Source organism: Cyprinus carpio, chromosome B11 (assembly GCF_018340385.1).
Source record: "Cyprinus carpio isolate SPL01 chromosome B11, ASM1834038v1, whole genome shotgun sequence".
Taxonomy (NCBI): domain Eukaryota; kingdom Metazoa; phylum Chordata; class Actinopteri; order Cypriniformes; family Cyprinidae; genus Cyprinus; species Cyprinus carpio.
The window spans coordinates 24,485,261-24,510,883 of record NC_056607.1 but is presented as its reverse complement, the minus strand read 5'-3'; the positions used below and the strand labels follow the sequence as shown (position 1 = coordinate 24,510,883).

The 25,623-nt window shown below is 37.7% G+C and overlaps 1 protein-coding gene across 1 annotated transcript; it reads left to right on the top strand.

Annotated features, from left to right (window-relative positions):
- The first annotated feature begins 411 nt into the window (after window positions 1–411).
- On the top strand, window positions 412–24,527 carry trappc10 (trafficking protein particle complex subunit 10). Its single transcript, XM_042734698.1, is given in 24 exon segments — window positions 412–614; window positions 2,454–2,535; window positions 3,216–3,351; window positions 4,889–5,085; window positions 6,570–6,765; window positions 7,556–7,666; window positions 9,356–9,604; window positions 11,064–11,210; window positions 11,305–11,419; window positions 11,949–12,025; window positions 12,114–12,205; window positions 12,539–12,679; window positions 13,921–14,045; window positions 15,086–15,238; window positions 15,241–15,590; window positions 16,700–16,841; window positions 16,913–17,071; window positions 17,200–17,429; window positions 19,199–19,299; window positions 19,412–19,538; window positions 20,313–20,517; window positions 20,764–20,901; window positions 22,311–22,505; window positions 23,719–24,527. Coding segments are annotated over 24 exon segments (3,762 nt in total). The 5' UTR covers window positions 412–553; the 3' UTR covers window positions 23,952–24,527.
- The last annotated feature ends 1,096 nt before the right edge of the window (window positions 24,528–25,623 follow it).

The following is a 25,623-nucleotide window of genomic DNA, read 5'->3' as shown; positions in this document are numbered from 1 at the left end:
CAAAAAATAAATAAAAAATCATAATGATCTTAAACAAACCTCATTTTCTTTATGTAACGCATGTTTTTCTTATGATTATAGCGGGAAAGGGGTTTTAAAAAGCAGCTGTACGCTTATTCACACTTTTCTTCTGTTAATATTAATAACATATTCTATTGTACACTGTTGTAAAATAGTAACGTGTACGTCTGTTTCTTCATATGATTTTATCACCAGACAATGAATAGCGATAATATGCAAGTTTTAGCATATCAGTGTTGTTTTAGTACAGTTGAGATACCACTATGGTTTTAGTAATATTTGAATCAATTAATATATATATATAGAGAGAGAGAGAGAGAGACAGAAAAAAATTGCTTTAAAGCTTTTTTGATGTCTTGTTTCGTACAATGTAGCGCGTGCACATCCGGTGTGTCAGTGACGCGGGCGGAAGTCGTCACTCCGTGTCAGCAGACAGGAAATGGAGAGTGAAGGGGCCTCATCGATACATTAGCGGCGGTGTTTGTGATCGATTACTCTGTTGATGCTGGACTGGAGCTGATGAACGGAACCCATGGAGCCCCATGAGGAGAAGCCCATCATCTACACGATGGAGAACAAGCCCATAGTGACCTGTGAGTGTGTGTGTGTGTGTGTCTGTCTGTGTCTGTGTGTGTGTGTGTGTGTGTGTGTGTGTGTTCTGACAGGACTGCTGCTCGCTCATATATTCACACACACACTCTCACACTCGCCTGTATTTGTTCTGATCGATCACTGATTCATTCTGTCTTCACGAGCGATGCTTCACATCTGATTCATGATGCGAGATATTCCTCGAATCATCACAGAAATCATGACATATCAGAGAATTAGACAGTGATTGTGAGTCTGTGCTCTGCAGGTGTGCTGTCAGCGCGATGTTGCTTGTGTAGAGTTCAACCCCGAGCGAATCGTTCGGTGAATCGGTTCTTATCGGTGAATCGGTTTGAATAACTCATGCGATAATTAATGAACAGTTCCTTGAAATTTCAGGTGATATTAAAATGATATCGAGTTTATAATCTGCAGCTCTGCTCTCAGCGGGATTTTGCTCGTGCAGAGTACAAATCCTAAACGAATCGTTCATCTGAATCGGTTCTTTTCCATGAATCGGTTTGAATGATTGATCGAAATCTATTCTTGAATAGCGCTTGTAAATGTGAGAGATTTTTAAAATCATAGTAGCTGTGATTTTAAACAAAGTCATGCAGATATATGTGAGAGATGAATACAGTAATCAGTCAGAAGCATGGTCAGATACAGTGTTTTTCTTCTTCAAGTCAAGCGTACACTACATCCGCTCTCTAGTGAGTTCTCTACATTATGAGTGAAAATACACCTGCACTCATAAGGGGAAGTATCTTATGTAAATATCAGCTACATCAGAACAACGATCATTTAGTATCAAGATACACGAGCAGTCAAACGTTTCTGAACATTACGATTTTTGATGTTTTTTAGCGAAGTCTCTTCTGCTCACCAAGCCTGCATTTATTTGATCCTAAGTACAGCAATAGCAGTAAAAATGTGAAATATTTTTACTATTTAGAATAACTGTTTTCTGTGTGAATCTCTGCTAAACTGTAATGTATTTCTGTGATGTGCAGCTGTATTTTCAGCATCATTACTCCAGTCTTCAGTGTCACATGATCTTCAGAAATCATTCTAATATGATGATTTGCTGCTCAAGAAACATTTCTGATTATTATCAATGTTGAACACAGTTGAGTGCATTTTTTTCATGATTCTTTGATGTATAAAAAAGATCCAAAGTTCAGCATTTATGTGAAATAAAAAATCTTTTGTAACATTACACACTGTACCATTCAAAGAAACCTGAAAAAATTATACTCGGCTGTTTTTAACATCATAATAACAGCAGATCATCATATTAGAATGATTTCTGAAGATCATGTGACACTGAAGACTGCAGTAATGATGCTGAAAATACAGCTGCACATCACAGAAATAAATTACAGTTTAACAGAGATTCACACAGAAAACAGCTGTTTTAAATTGTAAAAATATTTCACTATTTTTACAGTATTTGCTGTACTTAAATCGAATAAATGCAGGCTTGGTGAGCAGAAGAGACTTCTTCAAGACACTTGTGACTGGTAATGAATGTGTCAAAGTGATAAGATCTACATTAGTGTCATGATACAGCTGTTTTAGAAACTCTTTCCACTGTGTATATCAGTGAGTTTCATCAGTGTGTGTGAGAGTGTGTGTGTGTGTGTGTGTGTGTGTGTGTGTGTGTGTGTGTGTGTGTGTGTGTGTGTGTGTGTGTGAGAGTGTGAATCGAGCGCTATATACTGTATATCTGTATGTGTTTGCGGTTTCACCATGACATTAAAGATTAAACTTCAGACTGGTAACGTGTGTGTGTGTGTGTTTTTTTTTTTTTTTTTTTTTTTTTTTTTTTCGCTGCGCAGGTGCGGGCGATCAGAACCTGTTCACAGCTCTGTACGGATCCCTGACCCAGCAGCTGCCCCGAGAGCCCATGGAGTGGAGGAGGTGAGTGTTATAATGAAGCAGAAGCTTTACGTTCGTGCTGTGATGTTCACGTGGGGCGGGATTGGATGTTGAGCTGTGGGCGTGGCTCGGTGTGAGCTTGAGGGGCGTGGTTTAACAGCGCTAAATTCCGATGAAACATTACGAGCTCAAAACATTAAAAAATGAAGCTTATGCAAAGATGAATAATTCACAGTCAGATCTATAAAATGCTTTCAGATAATAGATTGCAGAAGAAAGTCTTAATTATGATTTCAAGAGGTTTTAAATATAGGTGCGGAAAAGCTAGAATTGTGGCTTAATGTGACAATTAAACTTCCAAAACTGTGTTTGTCAGAACTTGTAAATCATGCTTTTTAAAGCTGAATGTGTTGCTATAGACATAACCCTACACCGCTCATATGGTATTCATTTTATTTGTGCAGGCCTTTAAAAACAGTCTTAAGTTTGAGTTTTAAAATCCTGCAGAGAGCCTGAATAAGGAAGCGCTGTCTGTCACATGACCTCGGGAAACCCAGTCATTAAGCTCTTCCTGTTTAGAAAGAGTTTGTCCAGCTCAGCGTTTCGTCACAGTGTTTGTGTGTTTGATAAGAGCAGAAGAAGGTCGTTAGGAAATCTCGTGTCATTAATCAGATGTGTTCAGGTCAGCGTGTGTGTGTGTGTGTGTGTGTGTGTCGTCTCAGGTCTTACGGACGAGCACCGAAGATGATCTACCTGGAGGCTAATTTTGTCCAGTTTAAGGAGGAGCTGCTTCCTAAAGAGGGGAATAAAGCGCTGCTGACGTTCCCCTTCCTGCACATCTACTGGACCGACTGCTGCGTGAGTCTGCCGCTACACACCATAGCTGTGTGATAAATGACATTTAGATTGAGCAGGTTCGTCTGTCATCCGGCACGAGTCTAATAGTGTCGTTCCTGAAGGAAGCAAGACGTGTCCATCATTCAGAACATCTTTCCTGTTCATCAAGAGCATCATCTGAGTAGTGCATAAATAACACTTTTCAGAAAACAAGTCACACCGGGGCAGAATTGCATTATTGGAAAGAAAAAAAACAGTTGCATTAAAAAATTGCATTGGTGTATAAGACAATTCAGAAATGATTTAACTACGGATGAATGAAGGGGTCTCAAATATTCTGAAGCTCTGTAAATGTGTTTGATTCCTCTCGCTCTGCAACAGATCCTTAACATTTAACCTACTCCAGTGACAAAGAGAGTAGAAATGGCCAAAAGTGTGAAACAAACGTAAATAATAGTGTCATTTGTTATATGCAACGTTTATTATAAATGTCAAGCCACAAATAGTTTATTTAGAGTGAAAAAAATATATATAATTTAATAAATAAAATTTTCTAATAAATTTAACTTAAGATCAAATTTTAAGAACATCTTTGGGATATACATTTTACAAAAATAGAGTTCTTTCAGTGGAAAAATTTGTAATATTCATTAGTAATTAGTATGGCATTCAGAGATGTTTCAGAGTGTGTGTGTGTGTGTGCGTGCGTGCGTGAGTGTGTGTGTGAGAGTGAGCGTGTGAGCGTGTGAGTGTGAGCGTGTGAGTGTGAGCGTGAGCGTGTGAGAGCGAGCGTGAGCGTGTGAGTGTGAGCGTGAGCGTGTGAGAGCGAGCGTGAGCGTGTGAGAGCGTGAGCGTGTGAGTGCGAGCGTGTGAGTGCGAGCGTCTGAGTGTGAGCGTGAGTGTGTGAGCGTGAGCGTGAGTGCGAGCGTGTGAGTGTGAGCGTGTGAGTGTGAGCGTGAGCGTGTGAGAGCGTGAGCGTGTGAGCGTGAGCGTGTGAGCGTGAGCGTGTGAGCGTGAGCGTGTGAGTGCGAGCGCGTGAGTGCGAGCGCGTGAGTGCGAGCGCGTGAGCGTGTGAGCGTGAGCGTGTGAGTGTGAGCGTGAGCGTGTGAGAGCGAGCGTGAGCGTGTGAGAGCGAGCGTGAGCGTGTGAGAGCGAGCGTGAGCGTGTGAGTGCGAGCGTGTGAGTGCGAGCGCGTGAGTGCGAGCGCGTGAGCGCGTGAGCGCGAGCGTGTGAGTGTGAGCGTGTGAGTGAGCGTGTGAGTGTGAGCGTGTGTGAGCGTGAGTGAGCGTGTGCGCGTGCGTGTGAGTGTGAGCGTGAGTGAGCATGTGTGTGTGTGTGTGATTGTGAGCGTGTGAGTGAGCGTGCGTGAGCGTGTGTGTGTGTGTGTGTGTGTTTGTGAGTGTAAGACCCAGTGCAGATTGATGAACAGAGGTGTGACGTGACTGCATCTGTAATTATGATTTATTTTAAGTGGATTTAAATGAAGTTTAAATTTTTTTAATGACATCTCTCTTTGTCTGTGTGTGTGTGGGCTTTTTCATTTATTTGTGTGTGTCAGGACACGGAGGTGTACAAGGCGTCGGTGAAGGAGGACATGCAGCGCTGGCAGGCCGCTCTGCGTCTGCACGGATCGGTGGATTGGCTCATCGCGGTGGTGGAGAGCGACAACAAGAAGAAGAACAAGACCAACATCCTGCCGCGCACCTCCATCGTCGACCGCAACCACAACTACAACAACAACAAGCAGAGCGACAGGTGAGAGGCTGAAATAGCTCCTGATCCCAGCATGCTCTGCTCTCTGACACCGCAGCTGTCTGTGCGTTCACTGCTGATGATTACGTTACACTCTCAGTGTCTGAATGAACACACAGTCACAGCTGAGCCACACAATCAGCAGTTCATCACTGTTCTGGGGGTTCTGGGTAATTTCATGCTGTCAGTAATCAAAAGGGTGAGAAAGGTTGGTCATAAGTATAATTGTTTACGTTTATTTTATGTTTTTTAGACTTGGATGTAATATAAATACAATTATGAAAAATAAAATGTGACCCTGGAGCACAAAACCAGTCATAAGAGTACATTTTTGGAATTTGAGATTTATGTATCATCTGAAAGCTGAATAAATAATCTCTCCATTGATGTGTGGTTTGTTAGGAGGACAATATTTGTCTGAGATACAACTATTTGAAAATCTGGAATCTGAGGGAGCAAAAAAATCGAAATATTGAGAAAATCATCTTTAAAAGTTGTTCAAATGAAGTTCTTAATGCATATTACTAATCAAAAATTAAGTTTTGATATATTTACAGTAGGACATCAAACTAAATATCTTCATGGAACATGATCTTTACTTAATATCCTAATGATTTTTGGCATAAAAGAGAAATGTATCATTTTGACTCCTACAATGTATTGTTGTCTATTGCTACAAATATAAAAAATAAAAGTACAGTTAGTATAGTATACTTTTTTTAGAAAAAAAATATACAAATGAATATAATAAAAAAGCAAAACATTTAAAAAAAAAATCATGTAATAAATAAAAAATATTTGAAAATAATACATCTGCCCACACAATCTAAATATAATTTTTAGAAATGCATGTGTTTGATTTTGGTAGGTTATTGCATTTTTATAACATTGGTATTTTAAAAGTAAATATAAATAAAACATTTAAAAATATAAAAACATTAAATGTGTAATAACATTTTTTAAAGTAGAATTATAAAAAAATTATGTATTAAAACATATATTTAATTTTAATAAATAAAAAAATGTAGTTTGAGTAATGTGATGAATATTTATTTGGATTGTGAAATGTTAAGCTATATTAATTTTATTGGTCATTATTATTATTTTCCCACTGCCTACAAAGCTTCAATTATATCAGCGGAAAAGAAAACCGCCTTAAATTAAATAAATATAATTCTTATTTATTTTTATTTCAGGAAATTATTGAAATTATAAATGTAAAAGATAATAAAACAAAAACTTTCTAAAATAAATATGAAAAATAATACAATTATCAAAAATATAATTAGATAATAATTTTAGTAAATGTATCTAACATTTTTAAAGTTTAATAAAAAATCACATTGAGACGTTGAGCCGAATGAAGAACTCAACACAATCCTCTTTCAGATTTCAGCAGGACAAAGCCACAGTCAGTGAAAGCGTGTGAAGCGCAGGGTGGTGATGTGTGTAATGTGATGTAAGTGTCAGCCAGTGTTTGTCTCCAGGTGTGTGTCCCTGTGTGACCCGCTGAAGGAGTCGTCGCGCTCGCAGGAGTCCTGGAGCTCGTTCCTCACCAAGCTGCGCACGCTGCTGCTCATGTCCTTCACCAGGAACCTGGGCCGCTTCGAGGACGACATGAGGACGCTGCGAGAGAAACGCACCGAGCCCGGCTGGAGCTTCTGCGACTACTTCATGGTGCAGGTGTGTGATTGGCCGAGGGTGCCGTTCATGTCGTTAACGGAAAATGTTCTTGACGAGCAATCAAGATGTTCTTTAAGCAATCTGGCAACCATGATCTGAAACCCGCTGGAGTTTAGTGATCTTAATGAAAGCGTCTGTGTTCGTCATCTCGTCTGTATTGTTTGCGATTGAGGTTTCTGAATAAATGCACTTACTCATCCGCTGTTGTTTTAATAGAGAAACAGGCTTATTGTGATCTGGAATTTCAGTGTTATAGTATTTTTAATTTGTTTTAGCTGTTTTCATAATGTAGACCGAGAGAGTGCATCGGTCTTTGGTATTAATTTATATCATAAAAAGCCTATAATAAATCATTACACTAGATGCATACATATAAATACAACTTTATAGTACTGTATGTGTCCACATTCTGGATTTGTGCTTACTGGAGAATACCTGAAATACAAAAGTAAAAATTTCGATCAGTTTAACTCTTATACAGCATGTGACTAAGATTTAATTGACTAAAATGCTCATACGTTATATTGAGTTTAACTTGACTAAACAAAAAAAGGACAAGGTTGACTAAATATAATAACATTTGAGTAAGAGTAAGACTTAATTAAAAATGGCTGCCAAAATTAATACCGCTGTATGGTTAATTAATAATAATCTTATTGCTAAAATGTCTAGTTTTCATTGACTAAAACTAGACTAAAATGTTGAGACTTTTAGTCGATTAAAACGAAATAGGATACGGTTGTCTAAATTCGCTAAAAACTAACAAAGATGTGATCTGTGTGTTGATCAGGAGGAGCTGGCGTTCGTGTTCGAGATGCTGCAGCAGTTTGAGGACGCTCTGGTCCAGTATGATGAACTAGATGCTCTCTTCACGCAGTATGTGCTCAACTTCGGCGCTGGAGGTAAACCGTATTGTGTTATTAATAATGCTTCGCTGTATAAAGGTCTGCTTTTATTTGTGTACTACCCTCACAATGAAAACAAAACATTGTGCTTTTGTAAAATAAAGAAAACAAATAGGATTCGCTTTCTGCCATTTGAGTTTCAAAAATGACCTGAAACTCAGCGTTATGTCACACTGTTTTTTTCCCTTGTTTATCTGTAAACTAAATCAATTATAATTCAAGAATTTATTCCTTGTATGTATATATGTACTGCAGATTTTATATAAATATAAGTCAGAAGAAAGTCGGTGAATTGACTTGTAGCTGAACTTTAAAGAGACTCAAGCCTCTTTTTATTTGTGATCTACTGTCTCAGTCTAAATTACACTCACACTGGGGTTTGAGGAAGACCAACTAACTACAATAGAATAATAATAACAACAGTGACAGTAATACTGATATATTGTAGAACAACTGCACTGTAAAATAAATGAAAATGAAAATTTGATAGGTATATTATTACTGTTTTACACTACAGCAGGGACATCACAACACTTCTTTCCTAATTTCTACACTTGAGAGAGATGTTTAGAGTCTGGAGTGTGTTTAAACCTGTAGCTGTCAGTAATTGATGCTGCACTTGAAGCTTTTATTCTGAAGGAAACTCCAGCTTCAGTGAAAACAGGCTTACAAAAACCCCCTCACTACAAATCTAGAGAAACGCTGTGATATTCATAATACCGTTACATCCCTAATAAATATATATATATATATATATATATATATATATTATATATATATATATATATATATATATATATATATATATATATATATATTTATTTATTTTTTTGTATTATTATTATTATTATTATTATTTATTTATTTATTTATTTATTTATTTTTTTTTATTTTTTTTTACAAATAACTAACATTTTAAAAATATGTTTATCAGGATTTAATTGGATTTTGTTAAGATGTGATATTGTTTCTCAGTATTATTTTTCCACTGCCCACATAGCCTTGATTACATTGGCAGAAAGATTAATAAAATAAAATAAGTGTTATTAATAAAAATGTTTCTAATTTATTTATTTGATTATATTTTATAAAATGTATTTAAAAAAAATAAATGTTAGTACAATTATAAAAATAGAATTTTATTTAAATTACAAAAATTAAATAATTAAAAAAATATATAGTTACAAAAGTTTTTTTTTTTTTTTATCAAAAATGATCAAAATATGTTTTTTTTTTTTTTTGATTTTATAAATGGTGTCCAGCACGATTTAATTGGCTTATTGGTTAGTACAGAAAGATGATTAAAATAAAGTGAACAATATATTTTTATGTTTTGTATACTTTCTTATATTTTTATACAATATTTATATTTATTAAAAATATATATTTTTAGTTTAAATAAAATTATATTCATATAATATAATATTCAAATATAAAATTAATAAATACTTTTTTAAAATAAATGATTAAAATATAGTTCAATACATTATTTAAAATGTACCTAAAATTATAAAAATATGATAAAAAAATATGAAATATTTTGCTTTTTAATAGGAAGTCATTGGAATAACGTGCATCCATGAGATGCTCACAGAAGAGAAGTGAAGAAAGTAAATGGAGATGATGTATTCAGATAATGTGTCTGAGCAGGTTTGACGGGTCGTGTGTGTGTGTTCCTGGTGTTCGACGGCGCTAACTGGCTGGGCTCGTTCTGTCAGCCGGTGCGGAGCTGGAACGGGCTGCTGCTGCGGCGGCCCATCGACATGGAGAAGCGTGACCTGATCCAGAGAGGAGAGGCCAGTCTGCTGGACCTGCGCAGCTATCTGTTCTCTCGCCAGTGTACCCTGCTCATCTTCCTGCAGAGACCCTGGGAGGTGACGGCCCGCGCGCTCGAGCTGCTGCACAACTGTGTGCAAGAGCTGCGGCTGCTGGAGGTGTGTTTCTCACCGCCGTTTACACGGTGCTAGCTGTGGGGTGCTTCAGGTGTTTTAGACATGTTTGGGGCATATTTCAGACATGTCTGGGGCATTTTTGGGCCGTGTTTGGGGCGTTTCAGACATTTGGGCGTGTTTTGGGGCGTTTCAGACGTTTGGGACATGCCCCGTGTTTGGGGCATGTTTCAGGTGTGTTTCAGACATGACTGGGGTGTTTTTGGGCCATGTTTGGGGTGTTTCTGGTGTGCTTAGGCAGTATTTCAGAAGTTTTTGGGGCCCGTTTCAGACATTTGGGGCGTGTTTCAGTTGTTTTTGGGCAGAGTTTTAGACGTTTTTGGGGCGTGTTTCAGATATTTGGGCCTGCCCCGTGTTTGGGGTGTTTCAAGTGTGTTTTAGACATGTTTGGGGCATATTTCAGACAAGTCTGGGGCGTTTTTGGGCCATGTTTGGGGCATGTTTCAGGTGTGTTTCAGACATGTCTGGGGCGTTTTTGGGCCTAGTTTGGGGCGTGTTTCAGGTGTGTTTCGGACATCTTTGGGGCATATTTCAGACATCTTTGGGGCATATTTCAGACATGCCTGGGGTGTTTTTGGGCAACATTTGGGGCGTGTTTCAGACATCTTTTGGGGCATATTTTAACCATGTTTTGGGCATATTTCAGACATGTCTGGGGCGTTTTTGGGCCGTGTTTGGGGCGTGTTTCAGGTGTGTTTCGGACATCTTTGGGGCATATTTCAGACATGACTGGGGTGTTTTTGGGCAACATTTGGGGCGTGTTTCAGACATCTTTTGGGGCATATTTTAACCATGTTTGGGGCATATTTCAGACAAGTCTGGGGCGTTTTTGGGCCGTGTTTGGGGCATGTTTCAGGTGTGTTTCAGACATGTCTGGGGCGTTTTTGGGCCTAGTTTGGGGCGTGTTTCAGGTGTTTCGGACATCTTTGGGGCATATTTCAGACATGACTGGGGTGTTTTTTGGGCAACATTTGGGGCGTGTTTCAGACATCTTTTGGGGGCATATTTTAACCATGTTTTGGGCATATTTCAGACAAGTCTGGGGCGTTTTTGGGCCGTGTTTGGGGCGTGTTTCAGGTGTGTTTTAGACATGTCTGGGGCGTTTTTGGGCCATGTTCCGGGCGTGTTTCAGGTGTGTTTTAGACATGTTTGGGGCATATGTCAGACATGTCTGGGGCGTTTTTGGGCCTAGTTTGGGGCGTGTTTCATGTGTGTTTCAGACATCTTTGGGGCATATGTCAGACATGTCTGGGGCGTTTTTGGGCCACGTTCCGGGCGTGTTTCAGGTGTGTTTCAGACGTGTTTGGGGCATATTTCAGACATGTCTGGGATGTATTTCAGCCATGTTTGGGACGTGTTTGGGGCATGTTTGAGGTGTATTTGGGGCGTTTCAGACGTGTTTGGGGTGTGTTTCAGGCGACTCTGATGCGTGTGTGTGCTGCAGGTGTCTGTGGTGAGCGGCGCTCTGGACTGCTGGGTGTTTCTCAGCTGTCTGGAGGTCCTGCACCGGATCGAGGGCTGCTGCGACCGCAGCCAACTGGAGGCCAACTCTTCTCACACCGTGGGCCTGTGGACCTACGCCACTGAGAAGGTACGGATCAGACACACGGCTAACGCACTCGAAGGCATGTGACAGTGGCCCGTTTGGGATTATTTCTTCATTCACGTGTGATTTTTATTGGCAGCTGAGGTCTCTGGGCGATCTGTGCGGTCTGGTGTCCGAGAACGGCCCGAACTCTGAGGACCTGAACAAAACCGTCGACCTGCTGGCTGGTCTGGGAGCAGAGAGACCCGAAACGGGTAATTATGATGAAATAACGCATCATTTTCCATTATCCTTATTGTATGAGGTGTTTGATACTAAGATTTATCAGCTGTTATATACATACACACATATACGTGGAATATAAATATATTTAAATATGCAAGAAGTCACTTCTGCTCATCGAGGCTGCATTTATTTGATTAAAAATACAGTAAAAGTTTGAAATATTATTGCAATGTAAAATTTTCTATGTGACACTGAAGACTGGAGTAATGATGCTGAAAATACAGCTTTGATCAACAATAATAAATTACAGTGTTACAGAGATTCACACAGAAAACAGCTGTTTGAAATTATAATAATATTTCATAATTTTTTAAGTATTTTTGGTCAAATAAATGCAGCCTCGATGAGCAGAAGAGACTTTCGAGAACTATTCCAAGCATTTGACTGGTAGTGTGTATATAAATAAGACTCATCAGTAATGAGGAGATTGATGAGAGGTCACAGATGTTTCAGTGGTTAAAGCGTGTGTGTAATGTGTTTGTAATCTGCGTGTCTCAGTGAACAGTCCTCAGAGTCCCTATAAGAAGCTGAAGGAGGCGTTATCGTCAGTGGAGGCCTTCGAGAAACACTATCTGGTGAGCGTTCGGTCTCTAGTCTGTGAGGTTTATTTTAGTGCTGTGATCCCTGGGTTTATTTTTGCTCATGGGTTGTGCGTCTGATCAGGAGCTGTCTCACGCCGCTATGGAGATGTACAGGGCAATCGGGCGCCTGCGTTCGGCTCGGCTGCTGGGGAAGAGTCTGGCCGAGTTCTACATGTGAGCACCATTTAACATCACAGAAACACGCGTGACTCAGAGAGAGTCTGAGGGTGCAAAAAAATCTAAATATTGAGAAAATCATCTTTAAAGTTGTTCAAATGAAGTTCTTAGCAATGCATATTACTAATCAAAAATTAAGTTTTGATATATTTGCAGTAGGAAATTTACAAAATATCTTCATGGAACATGATCTTCACTTAATATCTAATGATTTTTTTGGCATAAAAGAGAAATGTATAATTGTGACCCATACAATGTATTGTTGTCTATTGCTACAAATATAGACAAATGTGTGTGTGTGTGTGTGCGTGTGTGTGTGTGTGTGTGCAGGAGGAAGGGTGACCCTCAGAGCGCTGAGAACTTCCTGCTGGATTCTCTGAAGTCGTACGTGTCTGAGAGCTGGAGTCTGCCGCTCACACACACACGCAAACAGATCGCAGAGTGTCAGAAACAGCTGCAGAAGATGGACGAGTATCCTTCACTCATCACTGAGCATCATGAGACGACCTCCAGCACATGAGAGGAGAAGAAAAAAAGCGCAGATAATAAAAAACAAAAAAAAATAGACACACATCTCTTTATATTACACTATTATTATAATAAAAAAATACTTTATTATATTTTTAGCATTTATTTTTATTTACTTAAAAAATTATAAACATTTCCAAATATATATATTAATTGTATTTATATATATATATATACAGTACAGGTCAAAAGTTTGGAAACATTACTATTTTTAATGTTTTTGAAAGAAGTCTCTTCTGCTCATCAAGCCTGCATTTATTTGAACCAAAAATACAGAAAAAACAGTAATATTGTGAAATATTATTACAACTTAAAATAAGTTTTCTATTTGAATATACTTTAAAAAAAATAATTTATTCCTGTGATGCAAAGCTGAATTTTCAGCATCATTACTCCAGCCTTCAGTGTCACATGTAACATCCAGTCTATCACATGATCATTTAGAAATCATTCTAATATTCTGATCTATTATGAGTGTTGGAAAGTTCTGCTGTCTAATATATTTGATGAATAAAAGGTTAAAAAGAACTGCAAATATTCAAAATAAAAAAAAATTCTAATAATATATATTCTAATAATATATTTTCTTTACTATCACTTTTTATCAATTTAACACATCCTTGCTGAATAAAAGTATTGATTTTATTTAAAAAAAAAAGAAAAAAATTACTGATCCCAAATTACTGACCAGTAGTGTATATTGTTATTACAAAATATTAATATTTTAAAAACATAGCCTTCTTTTTTTTTTTTTTTTTTTTACTTTTTATTCATCAAAGTATCCTAAAAAGTATCACATGTTCTGAAAAAAAATTATAAGCAGCAGAACTGTTTCCCAACTTTGATAATGAATCATCACATTAGAATGATTTCTAAAGGATCATGTGGTAATGATCCAAAAAATTCAGCTTTGCATCACAGAAATAAATGATAATTTAAAGTGTAATACATTTAAAAACAATTATTTTAAATTGTAATAATATATCACAATATTACATTTTCTTTTCTGTATTTTTGATCAAATAAATGCAGGCTTGATGAGCAGAAGAGACTTCTTTCAAAAACATTAAAAATAGTAACGTTTCCAAACTTTTGGTCTGTACTGTATATATATACATTTTTTTTTTTTTGGATAACTGTGTGTTACCTGTGGGTGTGTGTGGTTTCTTTGACCGTGTGTGTAGATACCTGCAGACGAGTGCTCTGCTCGCCAGCGACACCAACCTGAGCGAAGAAGAGAGGAGACACTTCTGCCAGGAGATCCTGACCTTTGCCAGCCAGACCGCAGAGGGCAAAGGTCAACAGAAAGGTCAGCTTTGTGTTCTGAGTGTGTTTGCTACAGCAGTCACAGCTAATCCTGAGGAAAACACTATAAAAGTATCGGAACCGTACACTTTATTCCAGGCATAACGTCTGTTCTCACAGCGTTCATTAAATAATGATCAAAATAAAATAATTTTTTTAAAAATAATTATGAATATAAATAATAAAATATGTATTTTTTTAAATATATAATAGAAGTATAGATTAAATAATAATAAAAATATAATTAAATACAAAAAAATTAATCTTTAAACTATGGGAGCTCTTTTACATTACTACAAGGTTATAATTAAAAACAGAGCTTAAACTTCAATTCAGTTAGGATACTGTTTATTTTTATCTATAATAATCAACACTCAAATAAAAAAAAAAATATGCAAACATTTAAATTGTTTTAAAATTAACCTCTAAATTATACAATTTCTATTTGAGTCATACCATTTTTCATATTTAAATGACATGAAATACATTAAATAATTAAGGCATCACTAACAGGTGAAGTAAATATAATGAAGTATAGTCTAATATCTCTTCTCTAGACTTCATTTCTCTAGCAAACAACGAGCTGTGGACACTGCGTGACATTTTGTTCACAAGCTCATTTTAATGACGTCTTTCCGTGTTTAAATCAGGTTGAGGGCTGAGATGTTCATTCATGTTTATTTCACGTTGAAACTAGTAGTAAAGAGGAAGAGGTGCGTACAGCGATTGATCGGTGCACAGAAACATGTTGCTGGAGACGAGCTTATTGAAAATGCAGATTCACTCTCTGCCAGCAGGAGGCGCTACAGGAGCGGCAGAAACACAGGTTTCCATGGTAACGGCTGTATACAAAGTAGCACTTCATCAGATAAAATGAAAATGCCATTGAAACTTTTTCTGAAGACCGTCGGTTTCCTTCAGAGATGCATTCACATGAAACACCCGCGCCGCGTTTTGATTTTAGATTTATTTAAAACGTGTGGCGTGTAGTTAGGACACGGGATCAGACTGTCTGTATTAATCTGGTGTTTCTCTGTCTGACAGATGCGCGTGTGGCTCTGAGCATGAGCTCCGTCACTCGGCTGCAGGAGCTGTGTTTCCGTCCGTCCTCGGCGCTGGTGCACGTGAGCGCCGCCCTGCAGCTGGAGCTGCGTCTCTGCAGTCTGATGCCCGTCCCTGTGACGCTGGAGCAGATCGCGTGAGCATACACTTCACACAGGAGCAGCCGGGCTCCACGGCTCAGAAACGAGCCGCTCAGAACCAGGACGGCACCGTCACCTTCCCTGCAGCCAGCCCTGCGTCTGCGTCTGCGTCTGCGCTGGAGCTCTGCGAGATCCTGGAGCACAGTCCGTCTGATAACACGCTCAGCTCCGCCGGCCTGGCCTGCAGGAACATGCACCTGCTGATGCGCCGGAACGACAGCGCCACCTCGCTGGACACACCTAACACAGCACTGACCGCGCTCGCTCTGGAGGACGGAGCGCAGATGCTGAGGGCCAGTGATGTCACGCTGTCGCCTGGCAACAACAGCATCGTCTTCACCGCACCGGTGAGAATCAGCTTATAGCAGAGATTCCCAAACTGGATGAAACGCTCATAAAGAATCATAAAAATCTAGAAAATAAAATAAATACAAATCATGTGTATGTGTATATATTCATAAATAAGTATAATTAAAATAAAAGACTTTCTAAAAATAAATCACAAAAATACACTTTTTAATATTCAATCATTTTAATATAAAAACAATCAAAATAAAACACTTTAGATTAAATGGTAATAGTAAAAATATAAAATTAAAATAGATAACTTTTTTTAATTATTATTATTATTTTGATTTACTATAAACTTGCAGGATGTTTTGCTGGTATAAAGACCTCCTTATATGCCAAAAGATCAAGGCACATTTGATTTCTCATGTCATGACCCTTTTAAAATAGCAAAAAAAAACAAAAGCTTGCTAAAAATATAATCACAAAAATTTTAAATAATTTATAAAGTAAAAATAAATAATTTAACATTTACTAAAAAATTTAATAAATAAACGTTTAAAATAAAAGCAGTCAGAATAAAACACTAAAAGTAATTAAATCGTAAAAATGTAAAGATAAAAACACTCAAAATAAAACACTTGCTAAGATTATAGCAAGTAATTTTTTTTAATTCATAAAAATGTAACAAAAATAAATGTAAAATAAAAACGTGTAAATTTTTTTACTAAAATTAATTCAATCATAAATGTAAAATATTTTGTTTTAAATAAAAACACTCAAAATAAACACTTGCTAATTATATCTTAAAAATGTAAAATAAAATAATTTAAATCATAAAGTAAAATTAAAATGAGTAATTGTAAATAAAACTTAAAAATAAAACACTTACTACAAGTTATATTATAAAAATGTAAAAAATAAAAAAAATAATAATTTTGTTTACCTACACTGAGCAACATAAAAAAAACATGTGAATGGTTAAATTATTGAAATATTAGCTTAGAAATATCAGGGGAGACGTCAGGTAAATATTTCATGTCAGAGGGGTTCAGCTGACTAAAAAGTTTTGGGAATCTCAGGCTTACAGGGTAAAAATGTTATAAACACCACATTTGCGTGTAATTTCATACATATTTTTAAAAAGACTGAATGTGTGATTTTGCAGAGTCAGAAGCCGGGTGTGTACACTCTCCGTCAGCTGTGTGCGACGCTGGGCCGAGTGCAGCTGGTTCTGCCTCATCTCTACCCTGTGGTTCAGTATGAGGTTTACTCTCAGGAGCCTCAGCTCAGCATCCAGCCGCTCACAGGTGAGTCTCCGAGCCCCGCGAGCGTGCGTGTGTGTCTGCAGTGTCTCACCTGGTGTGTGTTGTTGTCTCAGAGCACCTGTTGGCTGGTCTGCCGCAGCAGGTGAAGTTCACGATCCTGACGGGTCACTATTCGGTGAAGAAGGGCGACGCTCTTCAGCTCAGTAACACTGACTCCATGCCTGTGCTGCACTCGTCCACACGCAGCGCCCGCATCCTCAGCAGCAGCGCAGGTCAGAGAACAGCATTCATCTGAAACAGAAATCTTTTGTAACATTAGAAACCTCTTCCCTGCAGTAACCGTGTTAATGTTGTGCTCTTTGAGAGTGCTGTGAAAGCTAACTGAAGTGTTGTTGATCAGAGCTGGTGGCTGAGAGCGCTCTGTCCATCCAGTCGTCTGAGAAGGTGACGAGCATCTCTCTTCCTGTGACGCCGCCGTATCACACGCTGGAGTTCCTGCTGGACGTTCTGTGTCACATCCCATCATGCCCTGCTCGGATGGAGAGCGAGCGGCTCACGAACGGACAGATCAGTCACCGCACACGCAGCCGAACACGCTTCAACAGCGGCATGACCCTCATCGACCAGAAGGTTTGAGACACCTAAACAAACCGTACTGAGGACTGCTTTCACTGTTAGTATTATAATAAAGCAATAATCCCCGTGAAACCGTGGTTTACAGTGAATTTATAACAGATAAGGTGCGTTGTTAGGTACAAGCTGTTATAAATTCACTGTAAACCATGGCTTCATGAGGTTTATTGTTTTTATAAAACAGTTATTCCATATATACAGTTAGGTTTCACAAAATAAAACAGAGCAAATAAAGTGTAATGATATTAATAAAAAAAGTATTCTTCCACCAAACAATGTAGTTCCTCAGAAACAGTTGTGGTTGCAACAAAGTGGTTGCCGAGCAACACACAAACATAAACAAAGGGGTATGTTACTTTGTAATTTACAACAGCTTCAAACGCAGCTCAACCAATCAGAATCAAGGAGCTTTCTGCTTTATAAAAATAAACTTATTTAAAAAGCAATGTAAAATAAAACTAAAAAGTTAATAAAAATATAAAAAGATAAAAAGTTACTATTTATAAGAAGAAGAAGAAGAAATAAATCCTATCTAGATAAAGTAATATATATATATATATACAGTGCACACTCCATTAGTATTGGGACAGTAAAGACAAAATTGCTTTGTTTGCTGTGAGGTCAAGACATCTGTAAATATGATTCAATCTGATATGAATCTGGAGATTGATAAGACTGTTCATTTCTTTACCCTGATAAAGTCCTTGACTGAACCTGCAGGGTGTTTTGGGTCATTGTCCTGATGCAAGATAAAGTTCTTTCTGATGCGTCTGGTGGCATTTTCTCCTCTGTTGGTAGCCAAGATGTTTCTGTACCCTTCCAGATTCATTCTGCTGCTGCCATCAAACATTAACTCATTATTATAACTGAGAGGGCCTGCTCCAGAGACAGCCATGTACGCCCCCTGGAGGTTGACCGTGATTTTACAGACTCATATGATTGTCTGTCATCAGCTGCTGTTGTTTCTCAGTCGATCAGGTGGTTGTTGATGTCTCCGGTGGTCTCCGAACTCTTGATCTCTCCATGCCCTCAGTTTTTGCTATAGCTCTGACTGACTTCCTCTTTTCTTTTGGCATTGCTTGCTTTTCTCTCAAAGTCAGCTCCTGGTTAGTGTGTGTCGTCATCGAATGCAGACTCTGGATATAACTGATACCACACATTCCCTGCTTTTACTATCTGAAGAATGAATGCTACAGGACACAGCTGCTCATCAGATACAGACAGATACATCAACTCTATAAGTGCTGATCTTCTTAGTAGTAAAACATGTGTTGAATAACCCAATAATAAAATATATTTTTGTCTCATATTCATCTTTTAATCATATTTACAGATTTCTTGACCTCACAGCAAACAAAACAATTCCATCTTTGCTGTTCCAATACTTATGGAGGGCACTGTGTGTGTGTGTGTGTGTGTGTGTATATATATATATATATATATTACTTTATCTAGATAGGATTTCTTTCTTTTTTCTTCTTCTTATAAAACTTTTTTCATTCATTTTTAAAAAATCCATATAAATGGCAATAATATTGTATATATTTTTGCCATTTTTATGGATTACTTTCAAATTAATTTTGAGGATTTCACTTTAAGGTGTTCTAGGAAAAAAAATATTAAATGAATGAGGCCTGGAAAAGTCTATATAATAATAAAAAAATAATATTTATAATAATAATAAATTATATAATAAAAAATCTAAATAAAGGCAAAAATATAAATATGTGTGTGTGTGTGTGTGTGTGTGTGTGTGTGTGTTTCAGGTGTCTGTCGACTGTCCCTGGTCCATTTACTCCACGCTGGTCTCTCTGACCTTCCACGTGCCCTTCAAGGTCAAACACTCGCTGCTGTCTGTAGGACGGAGGTACTGACCCCTCGTGACCTCTCCTGACCTCTCGTGACCCCTCACACTCTTACAGTCAGACTGTAGTAACAGATGGATTGATGTGTTTCCTGTGTGGTTCTTGTCCTGACAGGAAGTTCATCCAGGTTTGTCTTCAGAATGTATCGGACACTAACTTTCGCCTGACCAATCAGACGCTGACTGAGAATCAACACACACCATCACTGGAGCTGCTCTCTCTCAACACTACAACACACAGCGTGAGTCTCACACACACACACACACACACACACACACACACACACTCACTCAGACAGACAGACACACACACACACTCAGACAGACAGACAGACACACACACACTCAACTCACAGACACACACACACACACACACACACACACACAACACTCACACAGACTCAGACACACACACACACACACACACAGACACACACACACAGACACACACACACACTCAGACAGACACACAGAAACACACACACACACACTCTCAGAAAGACAGACAAACACACACACACACACACACACACTCAGACAGACACACACACACACACACACACACACACACTCACACAGACAGACACACACACACACACACACACACTCACACAGGCAGACACACACACACACACACTCACCACACACACACACACAGACACAGACACACAGACACACACATACACACACAGACACACTCACACACACACACACACACTCAGACAGACAGACACAAACACACACTCAGACAGACACACACACACACACACACACACACACAAACACACACTCAGACACACACACACACACACACACACACACACACACTCAGACACACACTCACAAACACACAATTATAAAAAATCCTCAGACTAAAAGAAAAAAAAAAGAGATTTTAACTATAATGATTTATTAGATAAAAATATAAAACAAAATAATATAATGTATTTAATGTACTGTAAAAGTATTTAATAAAATGTGTGTGTGTGTGTGTGTGTGTGTGTGTGTGTGTGCAGCTGGTGTTCAGGCAGCAGTGTGTGTTCAGTGTGTGGGAGCTGCGGTGGAGCGGTGTGTGTCCCGTCTCTCTTCACTGTGAGTTCTCGGCTTCGTTCGCTCCTGCAGACGCTCCAGACGCAGCGCTCAAACCCTACAGATACCACTTCACTCTGGAGAGAGTTTCGGTGAGTGCAGACAGATCTGATCTGAGCCGTGTGTGTAGCTGTGATTTGACATTATATGGAGTATATTGCAAAAAAGCAAACAAAACACATTTACATAGTGCACGCATACATCACGTGATGAAGTCTAGTAAGTTAAACTAGTGTGAGTAAGCATTTAAAATGCATGATTAAGTCTATTAGAATGCATTAAGAATGATTGCATAATTCAAGACATTTTTATAACTGTAAAAATGCCTGTGTGTGTGTGTCAGACTCTGTTGAGTGTGTGTCCATATACACGCTCCAGCTGACTGAGACCAGTACCTCCGAACCGGGCGACTCGGACGACTACACGCGTCCCACACGCACCACTACGAACCCAGCGACTCAGACGAGGAGTACAGCGACACCGACGGCCTGCGCACCACCAGGCTCCTGTATGAAGGTACGGCTCGGCAGCACACTGGGGAGTGTCAAGTCACCTTTATTTAAATAGCACTCTTAACAATACAGATCATGTCAAAGCACTTTACAGTATTAATTAGGAAAATACTGTGTCAATAATGCAAGATGACATTAGTAAACAATTTTCAGTTAAAGGCAGTTCATCATTGAATTCAGTGATGTCATCATGCAGCTCAGTTCAGATTAAATAGTATCTGTGCAATCATTTGCAATCAAGTCAATGATATCACTGTAAATGAAGTGTCCCCAACTAAGCAAGCCAGAGGAACCAAAACTCCATCAGTGACAGAATGGAGAAAAAACCTTGTCTGGATACGTACTGGATCCGGGTGACTGCAGTGACCCTCTGACTTGGATACAGACTGGATCTAATGTCTACGGTGACCTCGGAATAAGAGAGAAACAGACTAATATGAGCGTGGATGCCATTCTTCTAAACGATGTAACAAGTACATCGGGTGTTATGGGAAGTGTTCCCGGTTCCGTGGTTTACCTAATTAATGCAGCCTAAAAATCCTTTAAACGGATTTGGATATTAGAAGTGTATTAGTATGTTATGTGTAAGCCAGGTTAAAGAGATGGGTCTTTAATCTAGATTTAAACTGCAAGAGTGTGTCTGCCTCCCGAACAAATGTTAGGTAGGTTATTCCAGAGTTTGGGTGCTAAATAGGAAAAGGATCTGCCGCCCACAGTTGACTTTGATATTCTAGGTATTATCAAATTGCCAGAGTTTTGAGAACATTGCATTTTTGTATATTTTATATTTTTTTATTTGTGTTTATATTAGTGCTGAGCAATTAAACGTGATTAATCACATCCAAAATAAGTTTTTGTTTACATAATATGTGTACTGTGTATATTTTTATGTATATTATAAATTACAAACAAAACACAGTAAATATTTTGAAAATATTTACATATATATTTATATTCTTATATTTTTATATTATATATAAAATATTTAACATATATTTTTCATAAATCTATACGTGTGTGTGTTTATGTAAACATACACAGTACACATATATATATTATGTAAAGAAAAACGTTTATTTTGGATGTGATTAATCATTGCTCAGCACTGATATATGTCTTGCATAACAGAATTTTAGTGTAAATTAATATTTTTGGTCTTTAAGGCATTTAAGGTCTTGCATCTGCGAATACTTATTTGAATTGAAACGTAACAAGCTTTTTTTAAATCCATGACTATTAAAATAATAATGATGTTGTTATTACTATTATTAAAAATGTAAACAATAATATAATGCGTTTTTTATAATGCTGTTGTACTGTAAAGTTATTTAATATTGTTTTGATAATGTAAGGATGTTTTCCTGTAGTGAATAATTAATAATGAGATGATTACCTGTGTGTGTGTGTCTGCAGTGATTGATAACAACAGTAACTGGGCGGTGTGCGGGAAGAGTTCAGGGGTCGTTTCCATGCCGGTGGCTGCCATGGCGACACACAAGGTTCACATGGAGGTCATGCCTCTGTTCGCGGGTCACCTGCCCTTCCCCAACATCCGTGTGTTCAAGTACCTCCCTCACCACGCCAGCGCCGTCATCCCCCCGGACACCGGTCAGACACCACCATGCGCTCTGCTTCTGAATCAGACACTCAATCTCTGCTGCTTGAGTTGGCCGTCAATTTTGCCATCGATGCCCAAAGCAGGCCTTTGATTTTGGCCCATCATGACATCATAAGAGGAGGGAAAAACATGCCACTGAAGCATATTTTCATTTCAAATTGATATATTATTAAAAAAATAATAATAATATATATTTAAAATTTAATATTTTATTATATATTTTTTATTTTAATATTTTTATTTAAAAAAATATATTTGTTTTAAGCTTTTTTGGCATTGAAATAAAAAAAAAATATATATATAAGACATTTTGATTTACAAATTATTTTTAAAAATTACAAATAATTGCTATGTACATTTTAGTTTAATCATTAAAAAACAACTTAATTTAATATATTTTAATGCAATATAATTGGATCTAATGCAATATTTATTTTTGGCTCATGACTCAACAACATTTTTCTGAAATGTGTACATGCATGTGTGTGTATTTATATATAAATAATAAATATACACAGTACACACACACACATATATTACAAAAACAAAAACTTATTTTGGATGTGATTAATTGTTTAGCAGCACTAATTTTATTATTTATTTTGTATATTTTAAAAATAATTTTCTTCTCTTTTTTTTTTTTCTCAGTTCTGCACAACAGAAGCTTACTGGTTAAATTAACACATGAATAAAACTCTTGATGATCTGATATAACATAAAACATTAACATCATACGTTTTTTACTAATTTGAGAAGCATGCTACTTTTTCTGTCATCATTTCTTCAAGTGAATCTTTAATTATAAAACAGAGAGTTCCGGTGCTTGATTCTGATTGGCTGAGCCACGTTTGAAGCTGTTGTAAATTACAAAGTAACAAACATCTTTGTTTACTTCTGTGTGTTGCTCAGCAACCACTTTGTTTTAACCCCAACTGTTTCTGAGGAACTACATTGTTTGGTGGAAGAATACTGTTTTTATTAATATCAATACACTTTATTTGCTCTGTTTTATTCTGTGAAACCTTACTGTGTATACGGATGCTTCGTGTCGTGCCTAACAACGGCCCTTAGCTGTTATAAATCCACTGTAAACCACAGCCTCTTGGGGCTTGTTGCTTTATTTGTTGGTTGGTCATGAAGAGTGTTTCTGTGTGAGTGAATCAGTTCTGGTTCATGTGAGTCATGACTCTCTGTGCTCCGCAGACTCGTGTCTGGAGAACGACAGTCTGTCTCTGGACGATCAGGCGGAGACGGCGAGTCTGCGCAGCCGAGGCAGTGTCCAGTCTCTGGGCAGCGGAGAGTCTGCGCAGCCGCGGGGCCCGATGCCCAAACGCCAGGCCTTCGGCCCCGGTCAGGTGTTCAACAGCACACAGGGCCAGCAGGTGCTAGTGCTGCCCGCCGCTGACCATCACCTGATGGAGGTCAACGTCACATGACCCACCGGGGGTCGCACACGGACACAAGGCCTCCGTCACGTACTTCATGAGACACGCCGGACCAGCTGTCTCTCAGACATCCCATAATGCCTTGCAGCCCCTCCTCTGTGTGCTCAGGTGTGTGTGTGTGTGTGAGAGAGAGAGAGAGAGAGAGACACCTGCTGTACATAATAGATGAGATTTAAGAGAATCTTCTGAACCAAATACACTCAATCATAATCACTCACACTGGGATTCTGGGATTTACATATTTAATTTTTTATTGATTTTTGGAACTAAAGGTTTCCAGGGAAACGCCAGCGCATTATTGACTCGGACACGCCCCTTCCTGCTGATGTCACATGATTGATGCGTCGCAATGATGACCATCATTACAAATCTCGTTTTTGTTTATTGCATATGAAGAACAGTCATATTTCATTCCATTTCAGACATGGAAAGAAAGTAAAAAATTCAAGCTCACATCAGCGCGTGATTTTCATTATTATGTTCATGCAAAAAAAAAAAAAAAATGTATCCGAAAAATAATTTATTTTTTTGCATACCTTTTTGCATATTAGTTTATTTGCATAAAATACATATAAATGCCCAAAAATTTATGTTAATAATTTTGGTTATTTTTTTTTACACATTGTACTATAAATGTAATTCAAATAAGTGAGAGTGATATATATATATATATATATATATATGTGTGTGTGTATGTGTGTTTATATATACAGTATACACACACACATACGGAGATATATATTTTATATAATTTTTTTTTGCATATATATATATATATATATATATATATATATTATATATATATATATATATATATATATATAATATTAGTTTATGCAAAAAAAAAAACTTGAATTATTTTTTGGATACATTTAAAGTTATATATATATAATTTATGCAAATAAATTGGCTTTTATGCATAAATTAATTTATATTTTTGGCAAACCTTTTTAATGGTCATAAAAATGGAGTTTTGATTTTCTGTTGGTTTTGGGGTGAAATATGACCTGGGCGTGTTTTTGTGCTGTTTGTGTTTGGATGTGTGTAAATATCACAGAAAGTGTCTGTCGGGACAGAGTCGTTTCAGCTCTGTACAGTACTGAGAAGCTGACGACAGACAGCAGGAAGTGATGCGTTTCTCCAGGAGGAAGCGGTTTGATGTGAATGTTGTGCGTCCCGTGTGTTGTCCGTGTTTAAACCTGAGAAACAGAGCAGCTGATGCGAGACAGCCGTGTGGTTGTCATACTGTCACAAACTCGACACGCAGCACCTCTCCAGCTCATCTGCTCACTATTTATTTCCTGGATCACTGTTGCTTTGCTCTTCGGGTTCGGTTCAGGACCTCGTGATTCCGGAACACAAAAGACATCAACACAAGCTGTCTGTAAATTGTCAATGAAACATTACAGATTGTATTTAGATTATTTAAATGAGAAGAATATCAAACCATTAAACAACTTAAAATAAAAAAATTTTACAAAAAAATCCATGCAGCAACATACATGCTATTAAAAGTCATTCGTTTCAGGTTTTTTTTTTTTTTTTTTTAAGAAAAGATCTTCAACACACAGGATTCTGTCTAGTAGCCCATTTTCAACATTTTTAAATAATAGATTAAAAAAAAAATCTAAGATTATTAAAATCATCAGCGTTCACAAACCTG